At 41.6% G+C, this 23,928-nt stretch overlaps 1 protein-coding gene and 1 long non-coding RNA gene across 3 annotated transcripts in view; both read left to right on the top strand.

Moving 5' to 3' along the window:
- pde2a (phosphodiesterase 2A) overlaps nucleotides 1-23,928 on the top strand; it is a 211,080-nt gene that overhangs the window by 174,639 nt on the left and 12,513 nt on the right. For both annotated transcript variants that reach the window (XM_023961218.2, XM_023961217.2), the window contains exons 9-19: nucleotides 448-500; nucleotides 6,047-6,121; nucleotides 6,298-6,339; nucleotides 7,035-7,103; nucleotides 7,761-7,891; nucleotides 18,457-18,568; nucleotides 18,675-18,714; nucleotides 19,677-19,740; nucleotides 19,919-20,000; nucleotides 21,111-21,285; nucleotides 23,231-23,343. In XM_023961218.2, coding sequence (XP_023816986.1) covers nucleotides 448-500; nucleotides 6,047-6,121; nucleotides 6,298-6,339; nucleotides 7,035-7,103; nucleotides 7,761-7,891; nucleotides 18,457-18,568; nucleotides 18,675-18,714; nucleotides 19,677-19,740; nucleotides 19,919-20,000; nucleotides 21,111-21,285; nucleotides 23,231-23,343 — 956 coding nt within the window. The remainder of the gene's footprint in view (nucleotides 1-447; nucleotides 501-6,046; nucleotides 6,122-6,297; nucleotides 6,340-7,034; nucleotides 7,104-7,760; nucleotides 7,892-18,456; nucleotides 18,569-18,674; nucleotides 18,715-19,676; nucleotides 19,741-19,918; nucleotides 20,001-21,110; nucleotides 21,286-23,230; nucleotides 23,344-23,928) is intronic.
- LOC144996808 (uncharacterized) lies at nucleotides 10,222-10,673 on the top strand. Its single transcript, XR_013659616.1, has 2 exons — nucleotides 10,222-10,345; nucleotides 10,436-10,673. It is a non-coding gene; the product is annotated as an uncharacterized LOC144996808 (long non-coding RNA).

Genomic DNA, 23,928 nt, shown 5'->3' with positions numbered 1-23,928 from the left:
ATATGAAAACAACACACTTTGCACAAATACTGTTAAAAACCTCATGCATAATGGAAGTCGACTGGCTCATGCCATCCTGCACACATGCATCTGCATTGATTAGCTCCTGGAAACGGTCATAAAACATCTGTTGCCTTTTGTTCTCAGCTTTTGCCACCCTTGCCTTCATCTTTTTTTTCTCCTTTCATCAAACCTGGCCCCCATTTTTTCTTCTGAGGTCCAGCTTTGTCTCCATCCCTCATCCTGTCTTTATTAGCAGTCTCTTTGTTAGGTGACTTGTGTTCACCCCTTCCTCGCCCTTGCAGCCTGAGTGCTCTCCTCGTGACGCCGCTGTCTGTCGACTTGCTTACATGATCCACATTTGCATTCCTCGCCGACCTCAATCTGCCCTCTCTCCGCTGTGGTTTCCCCCACAGTCACTTTCTTTCTCTCTGTCTCCTCTTTTAGGTGAGCTCTATGACCTTGATGCAGCTTCTCTTCAACTCAAAGTCATCAATTATGTAAGTCACTGAGATCACTCATACACTCCCACACATACACACATAGATGCAAATGAAGACACAAAGTAAATGCAAAATATCCTTCACAGTGACTTCCCCCCCTGGTTCTGTCACAAGAATTTTATCACACAATTATTTATCAATTTCCCCAAAGATCACCCCGAACCTTTCATTACGCGTCTGCAAAACGCAGACAAGAACTGCAGCATGTGCAAACCTAAAAACGAGGATGTGATGATGCTGCCGCATGAGCAGCAATCTGCCTGCAAATGTATGGAATTTTTATTCACAGAGAAAAGGAATACACGAGATAAAGGGGGCAAAAAAAGCCTGGGAGAGAAGGGAAATTTGAAATTTATAGTTCAATTGAGAGACAAAGCCTCAGTCCATCCCTCCTCCCTCCAACACTAATGGATGTATGCGCATGAATCCTCTCAATATAGATTCAGCTCCAGCCTGGTTTTTTAATATTTCATAGCTTTTGTTAAAGTTCAACAAAAGTTTGTTGCAACGCCCTCTTTAATCATTAATTCTTCTTTAGAGCTGCAACAAATAAAACGGAAATCAAGGAGAGCTTGAAATTGAATCTAAGCTTTAATTGTTTCTCTCATTCACATGCAAACTTGAGGGAAGCACTCTGTCCTTACGTCTGCCCGGATGAATAAGAGGTTTTGAACTGTTTCATCTACAGGTGTGGGCTCCTTCTTCATTATTTATTCATCAGTTAAGCAATTAGAAGGGTCTGGAAAGCGTCAGGAAACTGGTGCTTTGAATGTGCATCAAAGCAGCTCTGGGGTCTGAGTGACACGGGTCAAAAAGAAATCCACTCCACAGATTGGAAGTTTAGGAGCTGCCAAATCCTCTCAGCTGGCTGCAGTATGTGGGACGATATAAACAGATGCAGGATAAACCAAAGACTATCATAAGGATAAGATGCTTTAAATTCTCACCAAGTTGTCAACCTTTTAATAACCCATCCATGAATTAGGCCACCCCAGGAAAGGTTGTTACCACTGACTGTATAAAAAACCTGGATCGAGTGAGTGTGATGTCACCCATAGAAAATGGTTTAGTTCTGTTGGTCTGAGTCAACATTTCTGTGGCAACTACTGTGGCCCAGACAGGAGCGAACATGTTGGAAGTCTGCTACAGGAAATCTGCCAATCAAGCATTTCCAATATTGTGCTTGAGGGCCAACAGACTCCACCTACTTTTATTGAGGCAACTGTACCACATAAAATAATAGCATGAAAAAAAAAATTAGGATTATCAAAAACAGGTTTAAAAAAAAGTTATGTTGAGAAGAATGTTGTTTCTGACCAATAGAATGACAGAATAACAGCTGTTTATTTCTCTACAGAAGTCTATAGGATTTTTGTTTCTTGGAGCTCACAGTCAATGGTTTCTACCATTTCATTTTAGTTCTGCATTCTGTATCGTTGTACCCTAAAATTACCCAAAAATTGATGTTAGGACTTGGCTTAAGAAAGAGTGAGCATGGAATGCACAAGCAGTAATGAAACAACTGAAAGTACTTCAGCATCAGCAAGGCAAGTGCAGCCAAGCGCCGCAGCAACAAGCACATAAGCTCCGCCTCTCTGCTGTTTCAGAGTGTCCACCACTGCATGGCAGCAGCAGCTCAGCAGCAGATGAACTTGGAGTTGATAAAAAAAATTGTCCAACACAGCACAGTGTGTTTTTGTAAAAAAACAGTTTTTCAAGGACATGGAACCCAAACAGACCCTGGTTAGAATATTCATTTAAAATGATGCTGAATGAATGAATGGTTTCCCAGGCAGACAGTTTGTCACAATTTGATTAGATCTCTTGATGTTTTGTGATTTTTTTTTTTTACATTTAAGGTTATGTTTTTACTGTGAGAGTTTAAGTAATGTCCTTCAAAATATTTGTTGTAAACGTGCGATAAAAGTGCTCCTCAAAGAGAGTAACCCCCCCTAAGCTAAACTGCCCCGGAGATGACTTAGACATGACTTATCCGTTCTAGTTAAAAGCCAGATTGCTTTTTAAACAGGATTTTTATCAGATAAGACAGATATGATATGATAGGAAGACTTAATAACAGACAGCTTTACAAAAGCATCATCAACAAACTCAAACAAAATCTGCTTAAAAGTCCCCTAATAGACACATTTAGGACGTCCAAAAAAAAAAGTGAGAAAAATCTACTTTTTTACTGCTGAATTTGCTATTATTTTTTTCCTGTATTCAAAGGGCTGCTAGAACCATCTACTACTATAAAATTCTGATGCCAGAAGTGGGAATCTTTACTGGCCATCTTTGAGTTCAAAAGTCAGACATACCTGTCCTTCTCAGCAAGGGCGCTACCTTTGGGCCGCCTTGTCTGAACTAGAGTAGTGTGCGATGGGAGTTCTTTTTTTGATGTAACACACCATCCTTCTGTGCCTCCAAGCTGCATTTGAAGAACCAAAACAAGAGGTTTCAAACCACTGAATCAGTTTTATAATGTGTTTTGTTGGAATATTTTTAAGGTTTTTTTATGGCATTTAAAACTAGCTTGGTGGTGAGAGAGGATGAAGGATAAAGGAGGAAGAGGAGTTGAAGAATAACTTCAGTGGGAAGAGCACTTGAAGGAGCAGCACTGAGATTTTCACTTAGTTTTTATTATGTGTAAGCCAAAAACATGTCAGACAAGTGAGCATTATGTGTGTATACTTGAGGTTTATGTGTGTTGTTTAGTTGAGCATGTTGGTGTTTTTCATTCAGATCTCCGTGGATTGCTTGCAGAAACAGATCTGCAGCGTGTGCATGTGCACATTTTTTTTGTAGACACGCATGTGTGGTTAACAGATTAAAGAAAAGCTCAGCATTGGTTAATCCATATGGCGTCTAGAAATCAGTTTTAGCTTGAAACGGTTAGATTACTCAGGTTCTCAGGAAGAGGATCTTCCTGAAGAATTACTATTTCACATATTGAAGTAGACATGCTTTTTCATAATCCTCCATGTTTTTAAATTTATATATTTTTTTATAACTATTTGAATTATTTCTCCATATTATTTATTTCTTTTCCATAAAAAATATTCTAAAAATTTGTTCAGAATGTTTCATTTTGTGAAGAGGAAAAGCAAAAGACACAAAAGGACAGGTCAGTAGGAATGGTGAACAAGCAAAGTAAATGAGGGGGTAATCATGAAATGACAAGAGGGGTGAACAGATGGAGTATAAAAGGAAAGACTGTTCTGTCAGCTCTGAAGGTACAAAGTGAGGGAAAACTGAATTTCAAAGTCATCATAAATGCACGGTTCTTTAAGTCCCACTCCGATAGTCTGTGAAAACTGTGTTGTTTTCTAGGACATAGTTTCTGCAGAGCAGCAGTGGTTTGTGAGGAATTGCCACCCATGATTGTGAGCTCTCTCTTTGTACGCCCTGTGATGGCTTTCAGCCCCTCACACCTCCAATCTAACATTACTGGCGCAATAAAAATGGCGAGCAATCTTAGAGCTATCCAGCCGTAGAGTTTGAAGCTAGATTCCAGGTCAGATGAGGAAAACAAAGATGTACATATATTTATTTGTCTGCAAGTGCATGCATCGGAGTGCAGAGAACTTGTGAGCCACCCAGTTATTCTTCTGTATGTCGCTAGAAAGCTCTTTTTCAAATGGCATACAGTATTTTGTCTGCTCCAGATTGACAACAATTTGAATAAAGAAATATGAATATATGCAATTTTAAGATTCATTTACCTTATATTTGTCCTCCATCTTCAGATTAATTGTTAAAAACAATTAAACACAATTTTGATCAGAGTAAGCTAAGATTGAACATTAAACATATTCTCTAAAACACCAATTAAATGAGGCGTCAGTCCTTCCTTCATTGTTTTCTATAAGTTTCTTGAGTGTTCTTGATTATTCTTTTACTTTTGAAACGATAATTGAGCTCCTTCTTTCAAGGCCTCAAGCAGAGCATTTCTACTTCAAGTTCTTTAAAGCAAAGTCACTTATTAAAATTCTTTTCTCCAGTTGAGCTATTTTTTTTTTACACAATTGAATGAGCAAAAGCCTGGTTTTCATACAGGGCAGAAACATCTTCCCACTCTATTGCTTTGATGCAGCAAATCTAAAGAAATGAACACCACAAATCAGCTGGTTTTTAGTGCAGTTCTTGACCGTTTCAACAGATCAAGGAAGTTTACTAAACCCAATCCAAACAAGGAGTAAACCAGGACGAAGTGTGATGAGACAAGACAAGAAATCATTGTAAAAGTAGAAAATATTCTCACAAAGAACACAGCCACCAGTCAAGTGAAACATGTCCCAGATAAGCTCCCAAAGGTGTTAAAACCCTAAAGGAAACACATCAAAAATCTCAAGGGACACGAAAAGAGACCCTAACCCAAAAGGAACAGGGGACAGCAGCAGCAGAGACTCTAAAAAATAATATTGATTATCTTGGGCATAAAGGAAGGTTTAAATTATGATGAAGAACGCCCCCCCCCCCCCCCTCCAAAAAAAAGGGGTGGACTTTGGACAAAAAACAAGCAAAAGCAGGAAAACCACTGACCGAAATGAACTGACTGTCGAAGTCGGACAGAATAACCATCACCTGTCCAATCCAAAATTACTAAACCCAAACTGAAAACAATAAAGAAAACCTAAAGGCAAACTTGCCTTACCTATACTCACCTATACTGTTGCGCTCTCAACCCAACCTTGAGAGACACAACATTTCTTAAAAAGTGAAAATAAACCCAGTCAAATGTCTGATTCTTCCTCATAAAAGGAGCAAAGTCAGTCAGCTAAGAGGGAGCTCAGGCTCCATGGTGACAAACAACTAAATGTGAGCAACACATAACATTTACTTTACGTCTATGATGATTCACCTTTTTAAAGGTACTAACCTTGTTTTCAATCAGGAGAAATATTAGAAATGCAAAAAATAATTTATTTGTTACAGAAAAATGGGCCTGAAATAAAACGTTTGGCTCTGGGCTGAGGGCGTTTTGCATGCTTGGGATGAACTTTTAGCACAGAAGCCTCAGAGCCATGGTGATGAGAAGCCAGACCATTCCAAAACACACCACTTCAGGAGAATGGGGTGGAGGAGGGCCGGTGAACCATCTAGAGTGCCAAGAGACAATCATTCATGGATTTAAAGGCAAAAATTTGAGTGACGTGAGAAGAGGGCGGGCTATTTAGCTATTGGTTCAAAGTGAAAGGCCTACCTGATTTTGGTGGGTTGAGCGACATGACAACCAAGCACACCTGAAGGGAGGTAGAGCTCACCTAAGTGACAATTCATGATAATGTGCCATTTTCCCTTTGATTGCAATAGTTTTGTGTAAATGTTCTATCATGTTCATTAGTTTTATGTATGATTATCATTGAGCTATTGTTTGTTAATGAAACTGGCTATCTTTAGGGCCCAATCTCATTTATGAAATTATCTGTTTCTGTACTGAAAATTACTTAAAAAAAACGTTTCCACACCTGAGTTCAATTTTTTTTTTCGATGTCTCATTGAATTTTATGAAGAAGTAATGTTTTGTTTGTTTTTCTCTGCAGCTGCAGCAGCAGACGCGGTCACAGTGTTGTTGTTTGCTGCTGGTATCTGAGGATAACCACCAGTTATTTTGCCAGGTAAACAGACAAACCTTCTCTGAAAATCTTCAATCTCACTACACTGACTACAACTTTTTCTGGACCTCCAACAGACACAAACTATTCGCACAGACAAAATCCTCATAATTTTGTCGGGAACTTTAAGCCATTTTAGCATCAACATATGTGTGATCTTTGCATTCTGTGGCATTTAGGTTGTTGGAGACAAAGTCCTGGAGGAGGAGATCAGCTTCCCGGTAATATTAATTTGAAAAAAAGATTTACATAAATATTTGTGCCTTTTCCTGTCTGTTATCTTCATTAAGCCATTCAAAAGCATTTGCTAATTGCATATTTGTTTTATCCCGTCTTCATTAGTCAGTCACTTTGAAACAGTCACTCATTCATGAGACTCTCTCCTTCCATCATTAGGTAAACCTCAGAAACCCAGGGACCTTACTTTTATCCTATAATAAACACAGTGTGTTTAACCTAACATCCTTTCTGACTGAAATGAAAGAAGAAAGGTCCCACTTATGCATTCTTCTAATCCTTGAAAGACTTAGTAATTAAGGAAATTGGGCCAAAGGAGCAATCGCTTCCTTTGACTCCCTGGAAGTCTCCAGTCCACGTTCGTGATGCACCTTTAGCCTTTTTTAACATGTACTTCATTACTGTGTGAATAGACAGTTTCCCCCCAGCCAAACGATGTGTGAAATCTTAATAATGAGTGGTGCAATGAGATGCAAAGACATGCATGGTTTATTTGAGTGTTCAGTTAATAAGCCTCTTGCACTAGAAGCAACTTTTTATTTAAACATTTTAGACCCAAAGGAATCTCCAGGGAATCGTTCAAGAATTCTGCTTTAATCATGCATTTTGTTTCAATATGAAACTTTTTGGTACTTGTTGTATTCACTCTTTTAGTTAGTGTTCTGTTTTATCTTTTCAGCTCATGTTTGGACGGTTTGGTCAAGTTGTTGAAAAGAAGAAGTCCATTTCTCTTCAGGACATTAGTGCTGTAAGACCTGCTGATCTGCTTGTCATGCCTTTTTGTTTTGTGTTATCTTTTCTTAGCTTTGATTTCATCTCTTAATCCTGTAAACCCCACTGCATCTAATATTTGACAGATCATTCAATTGCTTTGGAATTGAAATGTTTCTTAAACCATTTGATAAAATCCACACAAAACTGCAATATCATTTTTTATGAGCTATAGATGGGAGCAATTATGATATCTTTGATGTTTTGGAAAGTTTTTGCTCTTCATAAAGGTACTTTAAGATTGACATGAGTCTTCAGGATAAAAGATCCTTATGAAACCCACTGTAACAAATTTGATTCACATATTTTTAATATTGTGTAACTGTGCTATAAAGAATTAATTATCAACACATTTAGGATTATTTCGATGGAGCAGGTAGTAAAAAAAATAACAACAATAGATTAGTTATTCTCACCTTTTTTTAAATAGCTAAACTTTTACCACCAAAAGTGTCTTTGAGATTTTATGAAAGCAGCCATTTCAAGATGAGCATTAAAAGTAATTTTACTGCCCCTAGTGGGACGACGATGAACTACAGGGCAGAATCATGAACTAATAATAATTCCTTGCATCAAATATCATTTGAATTGTTATATAGGGTTAAACTTTCTTTCATTTCTCTTGCGTTCTCAGGAAGAGCGAAGGCAGCTGTCCAGCCTGCTGGGCTGTGAGATCTCATCAATGCTTTGTGTCCCTGTGGTCAGCAGAGCCACTGGCCATGTGGTGGCGCTAGCATGTGCCTTTAACAAGCAGGGTGGGCACAGGTATGAATGCGTGCGACTGTAGATGTGTCCATTTGTGGCTTTTTTCTGCACTTTTCTATCTGGAAGAAACAGCATGAACAGGTTTTAGCCTTACAGAATTTGGTAAATGACTCCAATGTCCTGACAGGTGGTTTAACCTGAATTTAATTGAATGTTTACATCGTTACCCAGTGGCTCCCAGAAGATGCAAAGCTTTACCTGACGGCGCCCTGAGTTTCAGGGATGAAGAAATTTGCAGCTTGTTGGCTGTTTGCAAGGTGCCTGTAGCCAACAAAGGTTTTCTAATTTAAAGACCATAATATGTTATTACATATGCAAACTAGAATAGTAACTGAAGGCTAAATGAATGCCAGGAACCCCACCGACAAATGATTGACATAGCAATCACGTCTTAGGTGCTTAAGGAGTGGCATAGACCCGCCCCTCTCTGATGGGAGCACTTGTTTTTTTGGATTCATCACACCCACTAAAGGCATTTATATGCATGAAATGGAAAAGCACAAAACAGTTGGAAAAAAAAACGTTCAACCAACTTACAGATCTGGCCACAGGAGGTGAAAACTGGCAAACAATACAGGTGGGAAATATTCAATTGCTTAAATTAGTTTACATTTTTGTGATGCTTAGACCTATAAAAGTCTTGAACTAGTATAATTAGTCATCAGTTGAATTATTGTCCCTTCATCTAAAGCTCACAGGTCTATAAAGTATGTAAATGTGGTGCTGTTATATTTAGCATGTAACCGTGGAGTTATAATAGCATGTACCTTACAGCAAAATTTCATTAAACCTAAACCTAGGCTACTTTCTTACAGACTTCTGGGTTGTCCTTTTTTTCTGTTTTGCTTTCCACTCAAATTTTTGTATTTTTGTTTCATCAACATTTTCAGAAAAAAAAAGAAGCTGCCAGATAAAATGGGAAAAAACCTCCCGCTTTGCTTTCATTAAATTCTGGCCACGGATATTAACTTCCTGTGTTGCTGATAGCGCTGCATCAGTGGTGGCCGAGCGTTCTCTGTAGACCACTGAGGTTTGCCTCACATTACAGTCCAGAGGCCAGCTCTTTCAAAGTAAATCAAAAGTATTCTTGGCAGAGTCTGTTTTTGAAGGCGGTGGAATTTCCACCGACTGTCTGGACTTTGACAAACTCTCAGGGGGAAAATGAGCCCCCCGAACCAAGACCACATCACTTTTAAGCATCTGTCTATTCTTTTGTGTCTGTGAGCACACAGTGTGTATGTGTTTGTGTGTGTGTGTGTGAGAGAGAGAGAGAGCAGATGGCTGTGATGATGATGCTGGTGGTGTGATCATCTACAGTCAGGTCATGAGTCTCACAACAGCGGGTGGCTTGGCTGTCTGGTTTGGCACCACCGTGTCATGTATGTGTGTGTTCTCTTCTTTTGTCCATTTCCTCTGCTCCCGTGACTCAGGTGTTTGCTGAAAGTCCCACTCCGATCATCTTTTCATCTATTTTCAGGGCGTTCCCAGTGGTCTTTTAGTTATGATTATACAAGGACATAGTTTCTGCAGAGCAACAGTAGTTTAATAGAAATTCGCTTTTCAGTTGTGGGCGGGACTGTTGGGTGGGAGGCAACCCCACCCCTGTTCCCCTCCCCGTTGCTGAGAGCCCTCTGTTTACACACTCTCCTGCTAGCTTACAGCCCCTCACATACCCAACCTAACATTGCAACAAGTGCATCAAAAATGGTGAGCAATATTGGAGAAATCCAACCGTACATTTATGAGCCAGATGTCATCTCAGAGGGAGGAAAACAAAGACGTACATGGATCTAGTTGTCTATAAGTGGATGTAGCAGAGGAGGGAGATTGTGATTGGCCCAGAGTATTTTCTATGTCATAAATTAGCCCCTTTTTCAAACGACAGATTTTCATCTAGTACTGAATATTTAAGGTTTGAATATAGAAATACAGTATTTTTTCAAACTATAGCCTAAGTTGCTCTGGACTATAGAAGTCATGCTGGAGCACAAGTCACACTTTTGGGAGTAAAGTGCAACACTTCTAAACAACTCCACCAAGCTCAGCGTAATGCTGTTTTTACACCGAACGCAATATGTGCGTCAAATTTATGAAAGCTGTCTCTCTTTCCATGAGCGTCAAAGTCGTTGCTCAACGCCTTTTCCAAAATGTGTAGTTAATTATAAAATGAACTGTGGGAGGAGCTACCGGCAGAAGTTTTTAGCCTCATTGCTACACTGAAGCATTGACTGTATATCTCATCTACAATGCACGGAGGACATGGATGAAGTTGAGAGATCAGTTTTATTATTTTGAAAAGCTCTACATGACATGGTGCCTCTGTCGGCCTCCTCCCCCTCTCCTCTCCGCTTGGCTGCTGATTCTCAACACCTGCGACCACTTACCTCATCACCTCATCCGCCTTCATAAGGAGCCACAGGATCATCAGTCTTTGCCAGTCCGTTGCCCCTGATGGTGCATAGTTGGTCCTCAAGTCAAGCTACTGTTCGTTTTCGCTACGTCAAGCCTATGACTAAACCTGTCTCTCTCTCTACTCACCCTCAGGAATCCAGTACCACGAGTGGTCGCTCGAATCAGTTCCCAGCCGTTCTCATCAGTCTGTCCTCTCCTGCGGTCCCACCACGAGCCTCTGCCTCATCAAGTGTCTCCACCTTCGTCAACATCGGCCTACGGAGAAATCCACCAGTGACGCCACTAACTTCTGTCTTTCAGTTCGGAACCGACATCTGGACCTGCTCACGTTCTGCTCTCTGCTCCTCGTATTAAAACTCTTACCCGCCAACGTTCGCCTCCCGCTGTGTTTCTTCTGGGTTCCAGCATCTGGGTTCGAAAAGTGTTCTGTAGCCATGACAGAACGGACTGGCCTTAATCCCAACCCAGCTGACCCAGAAGGACTCAGATTAGCCGTTTCCCAACAAGGCATTATGCTGGGACGTCAAGCGGACGCTCTGTCGCAAATGGCGGCTGCCCAGCAGGATCTCTTTCATCGCCTAGATGGTATGACCCAGACCTTACATGAACTAACCAGCCAGTTTTCCCAGGTTTCGCCTGCCACAGTCCATACTCCTGTCGTCCCAGTTCCTTCCGCTTCCGGAGTGCCGGCCGCAACCGAAAACATCCGACTCCAACCGGAACCTTTCTTCGGGGAGGTGGAAGCCTGCGGAGGATTTTTGCTGCAGTGCCAGTTAATATGTCAACAAGCTCCCCGATTCTACCAGTCCGACCACAGTAAGATCACCCTTGTCATTAATTCTCTACGAAGTAAAGCTCTCCAGTGGGCCCAAGCTTTTCTCTCTGCCAATCCCATCTCTCACCTGTCTTACGAGCGATTCCTCGGCGAATTCCGCCTGATATTCGACCAACCTCGTAAACAGGAAGAGGCTACCCGGCGGCTGCTCGCACTCAAACAGCGGAACCGTGCTGTTAGCGATCACGTCATCGATTTCCGCATTCTAGCGGTTGAAGCTGGCTGGCCCGATCTGGCCCTCAAAGGCGTTTTTTACCAGTCCTTGAATGAACAAATTAAAGACCACCTTTGTTCTCAACCGGAAGCACGATCCTTTGAGGAGTTAGTGTCCGCCGCTCTCCGGTCGGACGTTAGGATACGTGAGCGCCAAAAAGAACGAGGTCATCCGGCTCCACGTCCCCCGACTAAGTCCATCCACGCTCCACCGATCGATCCAGGCCTGTATGCTGCTGAGCGTCCTGTCCCCTCCAAGACTATGGAGGAACCCATGCAGATCGGCCACTCAAGGCTGTCAGAAGAGGAACGGCGCAAAAGACGCGAAGCTGGAGCCTGTTTTTACTGCGGGGCTAAAGGCCATCTAGTCTCAGGATGTCCAGTTCGTTTAAACTTCCCAGCCCCTCGCTAGACGACAGGCCGCGAGGGGAGTTATCTGCCACAGATTCTGGTAAAGAATTCATGTATTTACCTGTCAAGTTATGCCTCGATCGCCAAGTTCATGAACTCAGGGCCCTCGTAGATTCTGGGGCGGAACAGAGCTTAATTGACTTTCGTGTAGTTAACCACTTGTCTATCCCCACAGAGCCCCTAGAAAACCCCATTGAAGCCTCGGGCCTCGGGGGACAACACCTGTCCCGTATTACCCATCGCACCAAGCCCATTCTCCTCGTCACGTCAGGTAACCATAGGGAATCAGTTCAGTTTTACATCACCCAGTCCGCCCATACCCCCATAGTGTTAGGGTTCACCTGGCTCAGATTACATAATCCCCAATTTAACTGGGCTCAGGGATCTGTCACTCAGTGGAGTCCTTATTGCCTTGCAAACTGTTTACTGTCCGCTGTTCCCCGTGTTCCCCCCACAGATACCGAGAGTCCCGCCTCAGTAGATCTGGTTTCCATTCCATCTTGTTATCACGACTTAAAAGCAGTTTTCAGCAAATCTAAGGCTAGCGCTCTTCCCCCGCATAGACCTTACGATTGCGCCATTACTCTCCTTCCTGGCGCTCCTTTACCTAAGGGGCGGCTGTTCAACCTGTCCGGTCCCGAAAGAAGCGCCATGGAACAGTACATCCAGGAAGCGCTCTCGTTAGGTCACATACGACCCTCTTCCTCCCCTGTGGGGGCTGGTTTTTTCTTCGTGGCTAAGAAAGATAAGACACTCAGGCCCTGCATCGACTACCGCGAACTAAATCAGATCACCGTCAAAGATAAATATTCCTTGCCTTTAATCACGTCTGTTTTTGACTCTCTTCAACAAGCCCGTATCTTCACGAAATTAGACCTCCGCAATGCGTACCATCTGGTTCGTATCAAGGAAGGCGACGAATGGAAGACTGCATTTAAAACCCCCTTAGGGCACTATGAATATTTGGTCATGCCCTTTGGCCTCACCAACGCCCCTGCAGTCTTCCAGCGGTTGGTCAACGACGTTCTCCGTGACTTCCTTAATCGCTTCATTTTCGTCTACCTTGATGACATTCTCATCTATTCCCATGATCAGGCCCAGCATGAACATCACGTACGTCTCGTGCTTGAGAGGCTTTTGGAAAACCAACTCTATGTAAAATTCGAGAAATGCGAATTTCATGTTCCAACCGTTCAGTTTCTCGGCTACGTCATCGAGGCAGGTTGCATCCGACCTGACCCCTCTAAGATAGAGGCCGTCGCCAACTGGGCACCTCCAGACACACGGAAAAAACTTCAGCAGTTCTTAGGCTTCGCCAACTTTTATAGGCGATTTATCAGGAATTACAGCAGCATCGCTTCTCCTCTCACACGCCTTACTTCCACTACTCATCCCTTTGCCTGGTCTTCTGAAGCCCAACAAGCCTTCGACAAACTGAAGGACCTTTTTGTATCCGCACCCATCCTCATCCAACCTGACCCATCTCGTCAATTCATTGTCGAGGTGGACGCTTCTGATACCGGTGTGGGTGCCGTCCTCTCCCAAAAAGAGGCCTCAACTGACAAATTAAAACCTTGTGCTTATTTTTCACGAAAACTATCACCAGCAGAAAGAAACTATGATGTCGGCAACCGGGAACTACTTGCCATCAAGCTGGCATTGGAGGAATGGCGTCACTGGTTGGAGGGAGCAGAACAGCCATTCATCGTGTGGACAGACCACAAGAACCTGGCCTATCTCCGCTCAGCCAAACGACTCAACTCCAGGCAAGCTCGTTGGTGTCTTTTTTTTGACCGCTTCAATTTTGTGATCACCTACAGACCCGGATCCCGAAATATCAAGCCTGACGCCCTGTCCCGAAAATACAGTCCATCAGAACGCGCCCCGGCCACCATCCTTCCTTCCACCTGCGTCATCGGAACCCTCACGTGGGACATCGAGAACAAGGTACTCCAAGCCCTGAGAGACAATGATGACCTCCCTCCTGTCCCCAGGGGTACCTTGTTCGTCCCTGCTGATCTCCGGTCCGAGGTCATCACCTGGGGGCATACTTCCCGCTTGGCTTGCCATGGGGGGGTTCACCGGACTCTGAACCTCATCCGCAAAAGGTTCCATTGGCCTGCCATGGAAAAGGACGTGCGGGAGTATGTCGCTGCCTGCTCCACGTGCGCCCGATCAAAATCCTCATCCTCAGCTCCGGCAGGTCTGCTTCATCCTCTCCCCACTCCCAATCGACCCTGGTCCCATCTTGCCATTGATTTCGTCACCGGTCTCCCCCCGTCACACGGTAACACTACTGTCCTCACTGTTATTGATCGTTTTTCGAAAATGGCTCACTTCATTCCCCTTCCTCAACTCCCCACGGCCACTGAAACTGCTGACCTGATGGTCAAACACGTTTTTCGCCACCATGGCATCCCTATGGACATTGTCTCCGACCGTGGCCCTCAATTCACGTCACAAGTGTGGAAGGCTTTCTGCTCGGCCTTGGGGGCCACGGTCAGTCTCTCGTCTGGTTATCATCCCCAGTCAAATGGCCAAGCGGAGAGAGCGAACCAGGAGCTGGAGGCAGCTCTCCGCTGTCTGGCGGCACAGAATGAAAAGGACTGGTCCACCTTCCTGGTATGGATAGAGTACGCCCATAACACTCATCCTTCATCTGCCACCGGGATCTCTCCTTTTGAGGCCGCCCTAGGGTACTCACCACCTCTGTTTCCATCCCAGGAGTTGGATCTGGCAGTGCCTTCCGTCCAACATCACCTCCAGCGTTGTCAACGCGTCTGGACTCAGACGAAGGCCGCTCTCCTCCGCACCAAGGAGAGCAACTGCCGGATCGCCAACCGTCGCAGGGTGGTGGGACCCGACTATCAACCAGGTCAGAGGGTTTGGCTCTCTACTCGCAATATCCCCATTCAGGCATCTTCCAAGAAACTGGCTCCCCGATTCATCGGTCCTTACGTCATAGACAAGCTCATCAACCCTACCTGTGTCCGTCTTCGTTTGCCCAAAGCCCTGAAGGTCCACCCGTCGTTTCACATCTCCCAGATCAAGCCAGTCCAGGACAGTCCTCTGTGCCCGCCGTCCACTTCCCCACCGCCCGCCCGGGTCATCGACGGCGCTCCGGCCTATGACGTCAGCCGGATTTTGGACGTCCGTCGGAGGGGTCGTGGATTCCAGTTCCTGGTCGACTGGGTGGGCTACGGTCCGGAGGAGCGCTCATGGATTCCCCGCTCGTTTATTTTGGACCCCTCTCTCATTGAGGATTTCTACCGTGCCCACCCTGATCGCCGCCCTTGACCGCCTGGAGGCGGTTGTTGAGGGGGGGGTACTGACATGGTGCCTCTGTCGGCCTCCTCCCCCTCTCCTCTCCGCTTGGCTGCTGATTCTCAACACCTGCGACCACTTACCTCATCACCTCATCCGCCTTCATAAGGAGCCACAGGATCATCAGTCTTTGCCAGTCCGTTGCCCCTGATGGTGCATAGTTGGTCCTCAAGTCAAGCTACTGTTCGTTTTCGCTACGTCAAGCCTATGACTAAACCTGTCTCTCTCTCTACTCACCCTCAGGAATCCAGTACCACGAGTGGTCGCTCGAATCAGTTCCCAGCCGTTCTCATCAGTCTGTCCTCTCCTGCGGTCCCACCACGAGCCTCTGCCTCATCAAGTGTCTCCACCTTCGTCAACATCGGCCTACGGAGAAATCCACCAGTGACGCCACTAACTTCTGTCTTTCAGTTCGGAACCGACATCTGGACCTGCTCACGTTCTGCTCTCTGCTCCTCGTATTAAAACTCTTACCCGCCAACGTTCGCCTCCCGCTGTGTTTCTTCTGGGTTCCAGCATCTGGGTTCGAAAAGTGTTCTGTAGCCATGACACTACAAAAGATTCATAATCACATCTCCATGTCTGGATTCATGAGATCATTCAGAGACTCTCGTAGTACAGTGAGGTTCATCCTCTACTGCAGGAGCTGCATCAGAATGACGGCCGCTTTCAGTTGTACTTTTGTCTCTCTTTGACCCAGTTTAATGACTTGCTCTCCCACATCAGTCCAAGGAAGGAAAAAATAAAAATGAGAAAAAAAGTAGAGGACCATTTTTATTAGTGTCTTTGATGCAAATAAGAAAAATAGCTTAAAGTTCAGGAGAACGATCAGATTCTCCTCCATGTTTGTTTTGGACTCCACCCACCGATCAGATGGAGCCTGAGACGGAGCCGGTTCTTCTTCTGCATTGCTGTCAGTGGCAATACACACACCTACAGCGCTATCTATCGGTTATTAGTGGGAAAATAAAAAACATAGGAGCAGATTTATTTAAAAAAAAGTCACAAATAAGTCACACCTGAGAATTTCGCACATTTAAACTATGCAAAAAATCAAGACTTATATTCGTAAAAATACAGAACACAGAAATACGATTTTGAGCTTAGTTTTCTTTATATATGTCCTCCATCATCAGAAAATCACCACAAGAACATCCATCTTGTGGATGTAAAACATCAAAAACAGGATTTTCATCGGAGTGGAACTTTAAGAATTACGAGAGCTGTTCTTTAAATTTATTTCTTGTAATATTATGAGACATGTTGCACACATGAACTATGAGACAAGCGAACCAGGGATCATGTCTGCTAATTTCTCATTCTGCCAGCAGCTCTGATGACGGACCTGGAATCTCATTACCATAGTAACAGCAGCGGGATTATGGCCGCAACTGTGCATGTAATGTGATTAGCTCTTCAAAGCTCAGACACACTGTTTTTTAGATAATCTAACTCTACATCATATAGATTACACATTCATTTTACAGAAATATCACAAAATCTTGCTTTTAAAACAGATGTTGAATGTAGATTTACTGAATGAAACAGTATCCAGACCAAGATACTATTATGTTTATACTATATCAGTGTCAGAGAGGCCTCAGCTGTTGCTTCTTAGAGTTATTTCAAAAGAACGTTAGACTTTCAAAATGTTTATGGTGGCTCAGCAGCGGCTCTCCCCGCTACAGCCACACAAAAACCCACACACACTCCTGTTCTTGAGTGATTCTTTCCCAGTCACATTTACTGTGTATATATCCAAATTCTGGTCCCTGGAAATGGACTCCCACTGGCTGTTCTTTTACCTGTAGAAATGGATATTGTACTCTGTCGTGACTCCAGTCTTGCTGTTATTCATTCTAACTATCCTGAGTGTCAGTCATAAAGATTTCTACAGCAGTTTTTTTTTTTTTTTTGCTATTCCCAGCTCCTGTCTCAGTTGTCAGGGTGCCTGAGAGTCGAAGCTGGGGGCAGGAAAACTCTGGGGGCTGCTGTTCCTGCCATTGTCACAATAACTTGCCACTGCTCTCTGTAGGCAAAGTCAGATAACTGCAGGCGATGATTTGGCTCACCGAGGTCTCCGGTTTGCCACACTATGGAACCACTTTGGAGGCTGCAGTCACTACATGCTGGAACCCAGAGTTCAGCTGTCATTTTATCCTGTGTACAGAAATAGAGCAGAGTATGGAATTAAAGTAACAATCTACACTTTAACTTTTCTTTTAATATATTAAAACATCACAGTTTTCCATCATTGTGTATTTTAATGATTTTTGTATTTTATTTTAAAGCTGTTTGATTTAAAAATTCTGACATCTATAGTTAAAATTTGTGGGGAAAAAGCAAACATTTTAATGTGTGAGGGCCATTTAAAATAAACTACAACCATCACAAACCAAATCCTCAACTGTCCAGTCAAATCTACCAATAACTAAAATTCCCAGAGCCCCACCGCTTCACATTTGGTATCATTAAAAATCCCCAAATGTCCTCTGCAGATACCAAAATGAGTTCATGCAGTAGTATGCAGTGGTTGGGAGTTTAGAAAGTTTAGAAATTTCTTCCACAGAGGAGAAGGTTGCATTGCTGGTATCAGGAGGATGAGTATGGGAACCATGGAGTTACTACAAGGATTTGATACTTCTTCATATTTCTCACTGCAAACTGTGATACTTGCAAAGATTGAAAGATTTTAGACATTCAAAACATTTTCCAGGTTTTAAGTTGGTATAACTTGTCCTTGCTCTATATCTTTCCAAACTCTTCCAGTCAGGTATTTTTTGTCTTATTAAGAGCTAAGATCTAGGAATAATGATATTATTATTTAAATGAGTCAAAATTGTATTACTCTAAACTCTTAACAATAGAAAAACTTGATTTAAGACTCAACAAAACCTCATATTGCACTGTAATTGTTGGTTTAGTTTTAGGAATATTATTTAAAATTCAGTAAGGTTAAAATGTCATTGTCTTTATTTTGGAAACAAAATTTAAGATTAATGTTCTAATAATAAGTGCTACTTTTAGATTTTACGAGGAATTAATGAGATGGACCAACTTGTACTTGATCGTTCATTTTGTTCAAATTTTGTCCTGTAATGACTCATTTCCACAAATTAATTTTTTTTTTTGTCAATGTTATCAAAATAAAACTTTAATTAGGTTTATAAAAACTCAAAAAAGCACAAACCATTTGCTTAAAACTAGTTTTAAAAAAAAGCTTCTTATTGGGCGTTTGTGGTTTTGTTGACTTTATTAAAGCCAGGTCATCATGAAGTTTTCCAAAAATGGGACTTCTTTATCCTTTTTTTGGGATGTGAGAAGTGTTTGTATTTAGCATCTGACCTGGTTTGTGGGATTTTCTGTGCAGACACACTGAGGCAGATGAGCACGCCATCCAGCACTGTTTCTGCTACACCTCAACAGTCCTCACTTCAACTCTGGCCTTTCAGAAAGAACAGAAGCTCAAAGTGGAGTGCCAGGTACCCCCTACATGATCACACACACACACACTTCTTCTTACACTAAAACACACACACACACACCATGTAAGGCTGCTTGGTGACCATGTTGTGTTTCTCAACACAGGCTCTCCTACAAGTTGCCAAGAATCTCTTTACACACTTGGGTAAGTCTTTTCTTTCTTCTATCTGTCTGTGAGGAAAACAAGTCAATTAGCAGTGATTGTGGTACTGTAGTAAAACAAAGTTCAATTCTGAATGAGCTTATACTGAATCCAAACACCTCAGATTTGTAATTTAAAGGTAGCAGTCTGTACACTAAAATTTCCTTCTAAACACAAATTGAAAATATAAAATTGTAGATGTTTTTCTTTTTATTACAAGTAAAAAAATATGTCCTTCTGTAAAACCTCTTGCTAAATGAATCTCTACCATGTTACGGGTCAAAAAATGTTCCAGTCTGTTTCTTGAAAGCATTTACAAAATAAAACTTCTGCTTTAAAATCTTATGTAAAGAAAAAAAACTTTGCCTAAAATGAAAGGTTTTCAAGATCAAATGACTCAACAAAAGTTAAAAGACGTAACTAAAAACCAGACATATGTGTTTTTGCAGTGTAAACAATTGATTGCTTGCATTATTCTGGGATACCACATTGTAAGCGTGAACAGTTATTTGTCCCGGTGTTGAACTATGATGGACCAAAGATCTGTCGTGGTGCACTCTACCTGACGACTTTGGCATAAGCTCCGCCTCTGAGCAAGATGAAACGGGAAAATAGAAAATGGATGAATGGATGGCAATCAAAAGGGCATCAAAATGTTGGTTTCCTCACATCCTGTAATTGCACTGGGGCATTTCCATTCTTATCAAAGAGGGGGGAACCAGCAGGACAAAATGTCATTGTTGATAGATCATGATTGTGTGCACAAAAAATTGATCCTCTGGTGGAGCAAATTACCCCTCACTCCAGTGAACCACTAATAACAAAAGCTTTTTTCAGCTGCTGCAGCTGATACTCATGCCGTAATCTGTCTTCGTGTCTGTCCGTGGTCGCTTTTATTTCTATAATTTCCTCTGATTTCCTTCTAATCTCTCGCTCCTTCTCTCCCCTCTTCATGGTTCTTTCAGATGATGTCTCAGTGCTCTTACAGGAAATTATAGTGGAAGCCAGGAACCTCAGCGGTGCAGAGATGTAAGCCCTCTGATTCACCCTCCACACACTGTTGTAAAGCATTAAAAGAAGGCTTGTTTGTGTGCATCCAGATTTATGTCCTACAAAAGAAATCTGCTCCAAACCAACGTGTCTGTATTAATAATAATTAGAGGCTCAGAATTTCATATTTTCTTTGATTTTATGTCTGTTCTTCTAGTTGTTCGGTGTTTCTGCTGGATCGACTTAGCCATGAGTTGGTGGCCAAGGTGTTTGATGGTGGTGTGGTCAGTGATGAAGAGGTAAACCCAATAACTGCTAAAAGAGGAAGCCTAAAAATAGGAATAGGATACTAATCTTAAGAAGAAAATCCCTAAAAAGTAGGAAGATTATCTATCTGTGAAGCAAAAAACAAGGAGTTCCACACAAGTATTCAAAAAGGGAAAAATAAGCTAAAAAAGCTGTTAGATAGAGTTACTTACATCTGAATGTTATACAGCCCAATATGAAGTATTTTTTTGCTTGTTCTTGGCAAATGGTTTGTATTTTTTCAGTTTTTATTAACCTAATTTTAATTTATTTATTACAGTGAAAAAAATGACTAATTTTAGGACAAAAAGTGAACAAATGGAGCAAATGGATTTGGACTGATTTGAATAATAATTTCATTCTAGAGGCAAATATTTCTCAACTGTTCTGAATGTGATAAAGGCTTACAAACGTGTAGAGCAAATAGAAGTTAAAACAACCTCAAACCTGGTAAAATATCTTAAAAATCTAAAAACAACATTTTAAATCTATGCAAGAACCAAACAGTTTGTAGTGCCCTTGTGTATATATATCCCTTAAAATTGCTTATTTCCACATATTGAATGTGAGCCATCGATGAGTGGCCTTTCTTAGTATCTGCAGAATAGGTGGAGTCTCTGAGGAACATGAATTTATGGAAATGAAATGAATAATAGATCACAGCCTTCATAATTACCCGAACTTGACCCCGTTTAATGCATATAAAACCTATTTTATGATCAATGTCTTTGTGCACACAACATGCGCACCTCCTTAGCCTGGGCTTTTTCTTTCTCATTCTTTTTTCCTGTGAATATTTTCGCACAGCTTTGTGTCTTAGTTTTCATGTGGCCTAGTTGTCTCAGATCCATCCAGCAGTCAGTTTGCAACATCAACAAAAACACAAAAATGGGGCATTTTCTGCATTTATTAGAAAGCAGTATTGGCAGAGTTGTCAAACTAGTGGCAATAAAGAAACTGCATCTTATTCCATTTTTTTTACTGAAACACCCGTCCTTGATCTTTTTTTTTAATGAATATTTATTCATAAATGTTCTCTCGAGGAAGTTGTTTTTTGACAAACATGTATTTGTTGTTCTTTTGTCATCTTTCTGCAAGTGCAGAAGGAGTTTCGCATCCCGGCCGATCAAGGCATTGCAGGCCACGTTGCAACCACCGGTCAGATCCTAAACATAAAGGACGCCTACTCCCATCCGCTCTTCTACAGGGGTGTGGATGACAGCACCGGCTTCAGGACCCGCAACATCCTCTGTTTCCCCATCAAGGATGAAAACGATGGTAAAAAAGCAAAGATCAACTTCTTTCTCATCTTGTCAGGCTTTGAGTTTGTTTTTCTTTTATCAATAAACTAAATAAAGGAGATAAAAACGCAAACAAACAGGAATTTGGAGCAAACCAATAATGAAACTGAGTAAATATTTGAACTACCCTGTTAGTTGCTGGAGTTCATGTTAATCAGTCTGAGTCAATTTAGCCAGAATCTAAAATGTAATTTAGAGATTTATGTCCTGTTTAGGAGGATTTCAGCTAAATAGTGAGGAATCTTTAAAAAAACAAACAGCAGGAGATTCATAAATCTATTAAATCCACTGAGATTAAGGACTTCTCAATATTTACTCTGGCTTCAAACAAGCCTTATTACTTCCACATCTTTATGCACACTAACAATATTTTGCAGGATTAAAGACCAACTCCAATGAAAAATCATTTTTTGGTGTTTTTAACATGTTCTTGTGGCATTTTCCTGATGATGGAGGACAAATAGGAAGAAAATTAAGCTTACAATTGTATTTCTAAGTATTTCCTCATTTAAACTGTTATGAATCAGGAGCAGATGAAAAAAAGTAGTTGGAAAATATGTGACAGAAAATACACTTCTCTCTGCTCCAAGCTCTCAGCAATGGGGTGGATTCACTCCTCGCCAACAGTCCCGCCCACAACTCAAAAGCAGATTTCCAATGAACTACTGCCCCTCTGCAGAAACTATGTCCTAAAAAACAACACAGGTTCTATGATTTTGCCTAAGAAAAGAAATTAATTGTTAAAATACCACTGGGAACAGTTTCAAAATCAATGATCAGCGTGGGTTTTTAACAGATCTTCATTATTGATGATGTCACAAACTCCAGTTTGAGGAAACGTGGAAGTTTTTTCTCAAATTATTTCAAAATGGATAATGATTTATCCTTTTTTTTAAGTATTTAACTTGTAAAATTAGGTTAATAAACGATGTTTTTGGAGCAACGGGTTAGCTGAAAAATTGACATTTATTTGCACATTTCAATACCCCTCCCTGTTCTTTTACTACGTTTAAATACTGTCAAGATTGACAGTTAAATATTGTTTTATTCTTTTATAACTGAATAAAGTTTTTTTAAGTATTGGAATAAACCCTTATTGATTATTTACTGAAGAATCTTGAGGGTACATTTGTCACTCAATTGAATTGAATTAATGAACATAAACCAAAAGGGAATAAATACCAAAAAATGAGGTGTAGAATGGAATAAAATGGCTGTAGATCCCCTTGACGAATATTCTTAACACATTTTCTGTGTGTTTGTGTTAATGTGCTCCGTTCTTTTTTAGAAAGTTTGAATAATTTATACTTTTAGATAACCTAAAAAGTAACTTCTCTACACCCGAGGACCAGTTTTATTATCTCTGTGGTATGAAGTATGTCCTTCTTTCCTCTTTTGTTTCAAAGTGTGCATTGAAACAAACTGCTCTGCCACAAGAGTGGTCTCTTTTTGTTCCTGTGCTGAACGTGGAGGAGCTTCAAGTGCACTTTAGAATATTTTTCCCTCAGAACCTTTTATAAATGCTTGCTGCGTTTTGGCTGTGCTGCACAGAAACTAACAGTTTCTAGGCAAATTTTTCTCTGATGAAAATGATTTGTCTTTATGGAAAACTGTCTGATCTCAGATGAACAATTTAAGCTTTAGGTCTCTTTAAGTAGTTAGGATGATCCAAAGTATGAAACGAATCTCCCCATTTGACTCTTTTCTGTCCTTTTGTGTGTCACATTTTGAGCCCCATTCCTGCACCATTTAATCTCATCTCCCTCTTTCCATTTTTCCACATCATTAACTTTCTGTACCTCTATCCTTCGCCCTGCTTTTCTTCCTTAAATGATTTCCTTCCTTAATATCTAACCTCTTTACATTTCTCCTGCCTCGTCTTTTTTCTCCTGTCCTCCTCTTTCAAACCCTTCCTCCTCCAGAGGTGATTGGCGTAGCTGAGCTGGTGAATAAAATGAATGGGCCTTGGTTCAACCGCTTTGATGAGGATCTGGCAACAGCATTCTCCATCTACTGTGGCATCAGCATTGCACATGTAAGTCTTTTTCTTCATCTCTGTAAAGTTTCAAAGCTGCTTTGTCATTTGCTGGTGTCCACCTCCAACCCTCAGTACTTTTAATATTCAAAAATGGAAATCAATGCTCTAAATTTATATATATTCATCTTCATAATCCATTCATTACAAGCGATTTCTCTCTTCAAGTCCCATGCGTGCTTCTAATCACTGACTGATCTGAAAGCACGGAAGGGTAAAAAGAAAGTGCAGAAAAAGAGCCATTTACAGATGATCCATCATTAAGACTCTCTTCCTCCTCCTGATGGATCCCTTTCTGTTCCCATCAGAAAGATCCAGCCTGTCTGACAAAATCAGATCAGTTCAGTGGAAGTGAGACGCTCATTCAAAGCAAAGCACAGCCGAGTCGCATGGGAAATTCAAAGGCGCTCAGTGGAATGGAACTGACTGTCTTGTGAGGCGCACAACGACCAAACCCATCAAAGTCTCAGGAAGAACCACTTTTTCTTCCTAAAAGATTATAATTTGTGTTTCCATAATGGGGGGATTTAGAGGATGTCGTATTGTCATTACCCACAAAGCTGTTTATTTAGTGAAATTGTTTTG

This window comes from Oryzias latipes, chromosome 13 (genome assembly GCF_053564925.1).
Source record: "Oryzias latipes strain Hd-rR chromosome 13, Olatipes_Hd-rR_3.1".
In the NCBI taxonomy this organism is placed as follows: domain Eukaryota; kingdom Metazoa; phylum Chordata; class Actinopteri; order Beloniformes; family Adrianichthyidae; genus Oryzias; species Oryzias latipes.
Note: the sequence above shows the minus strand (reverse complement) of the source record. Positions and strands in the feature narration are given on the sequence as shown.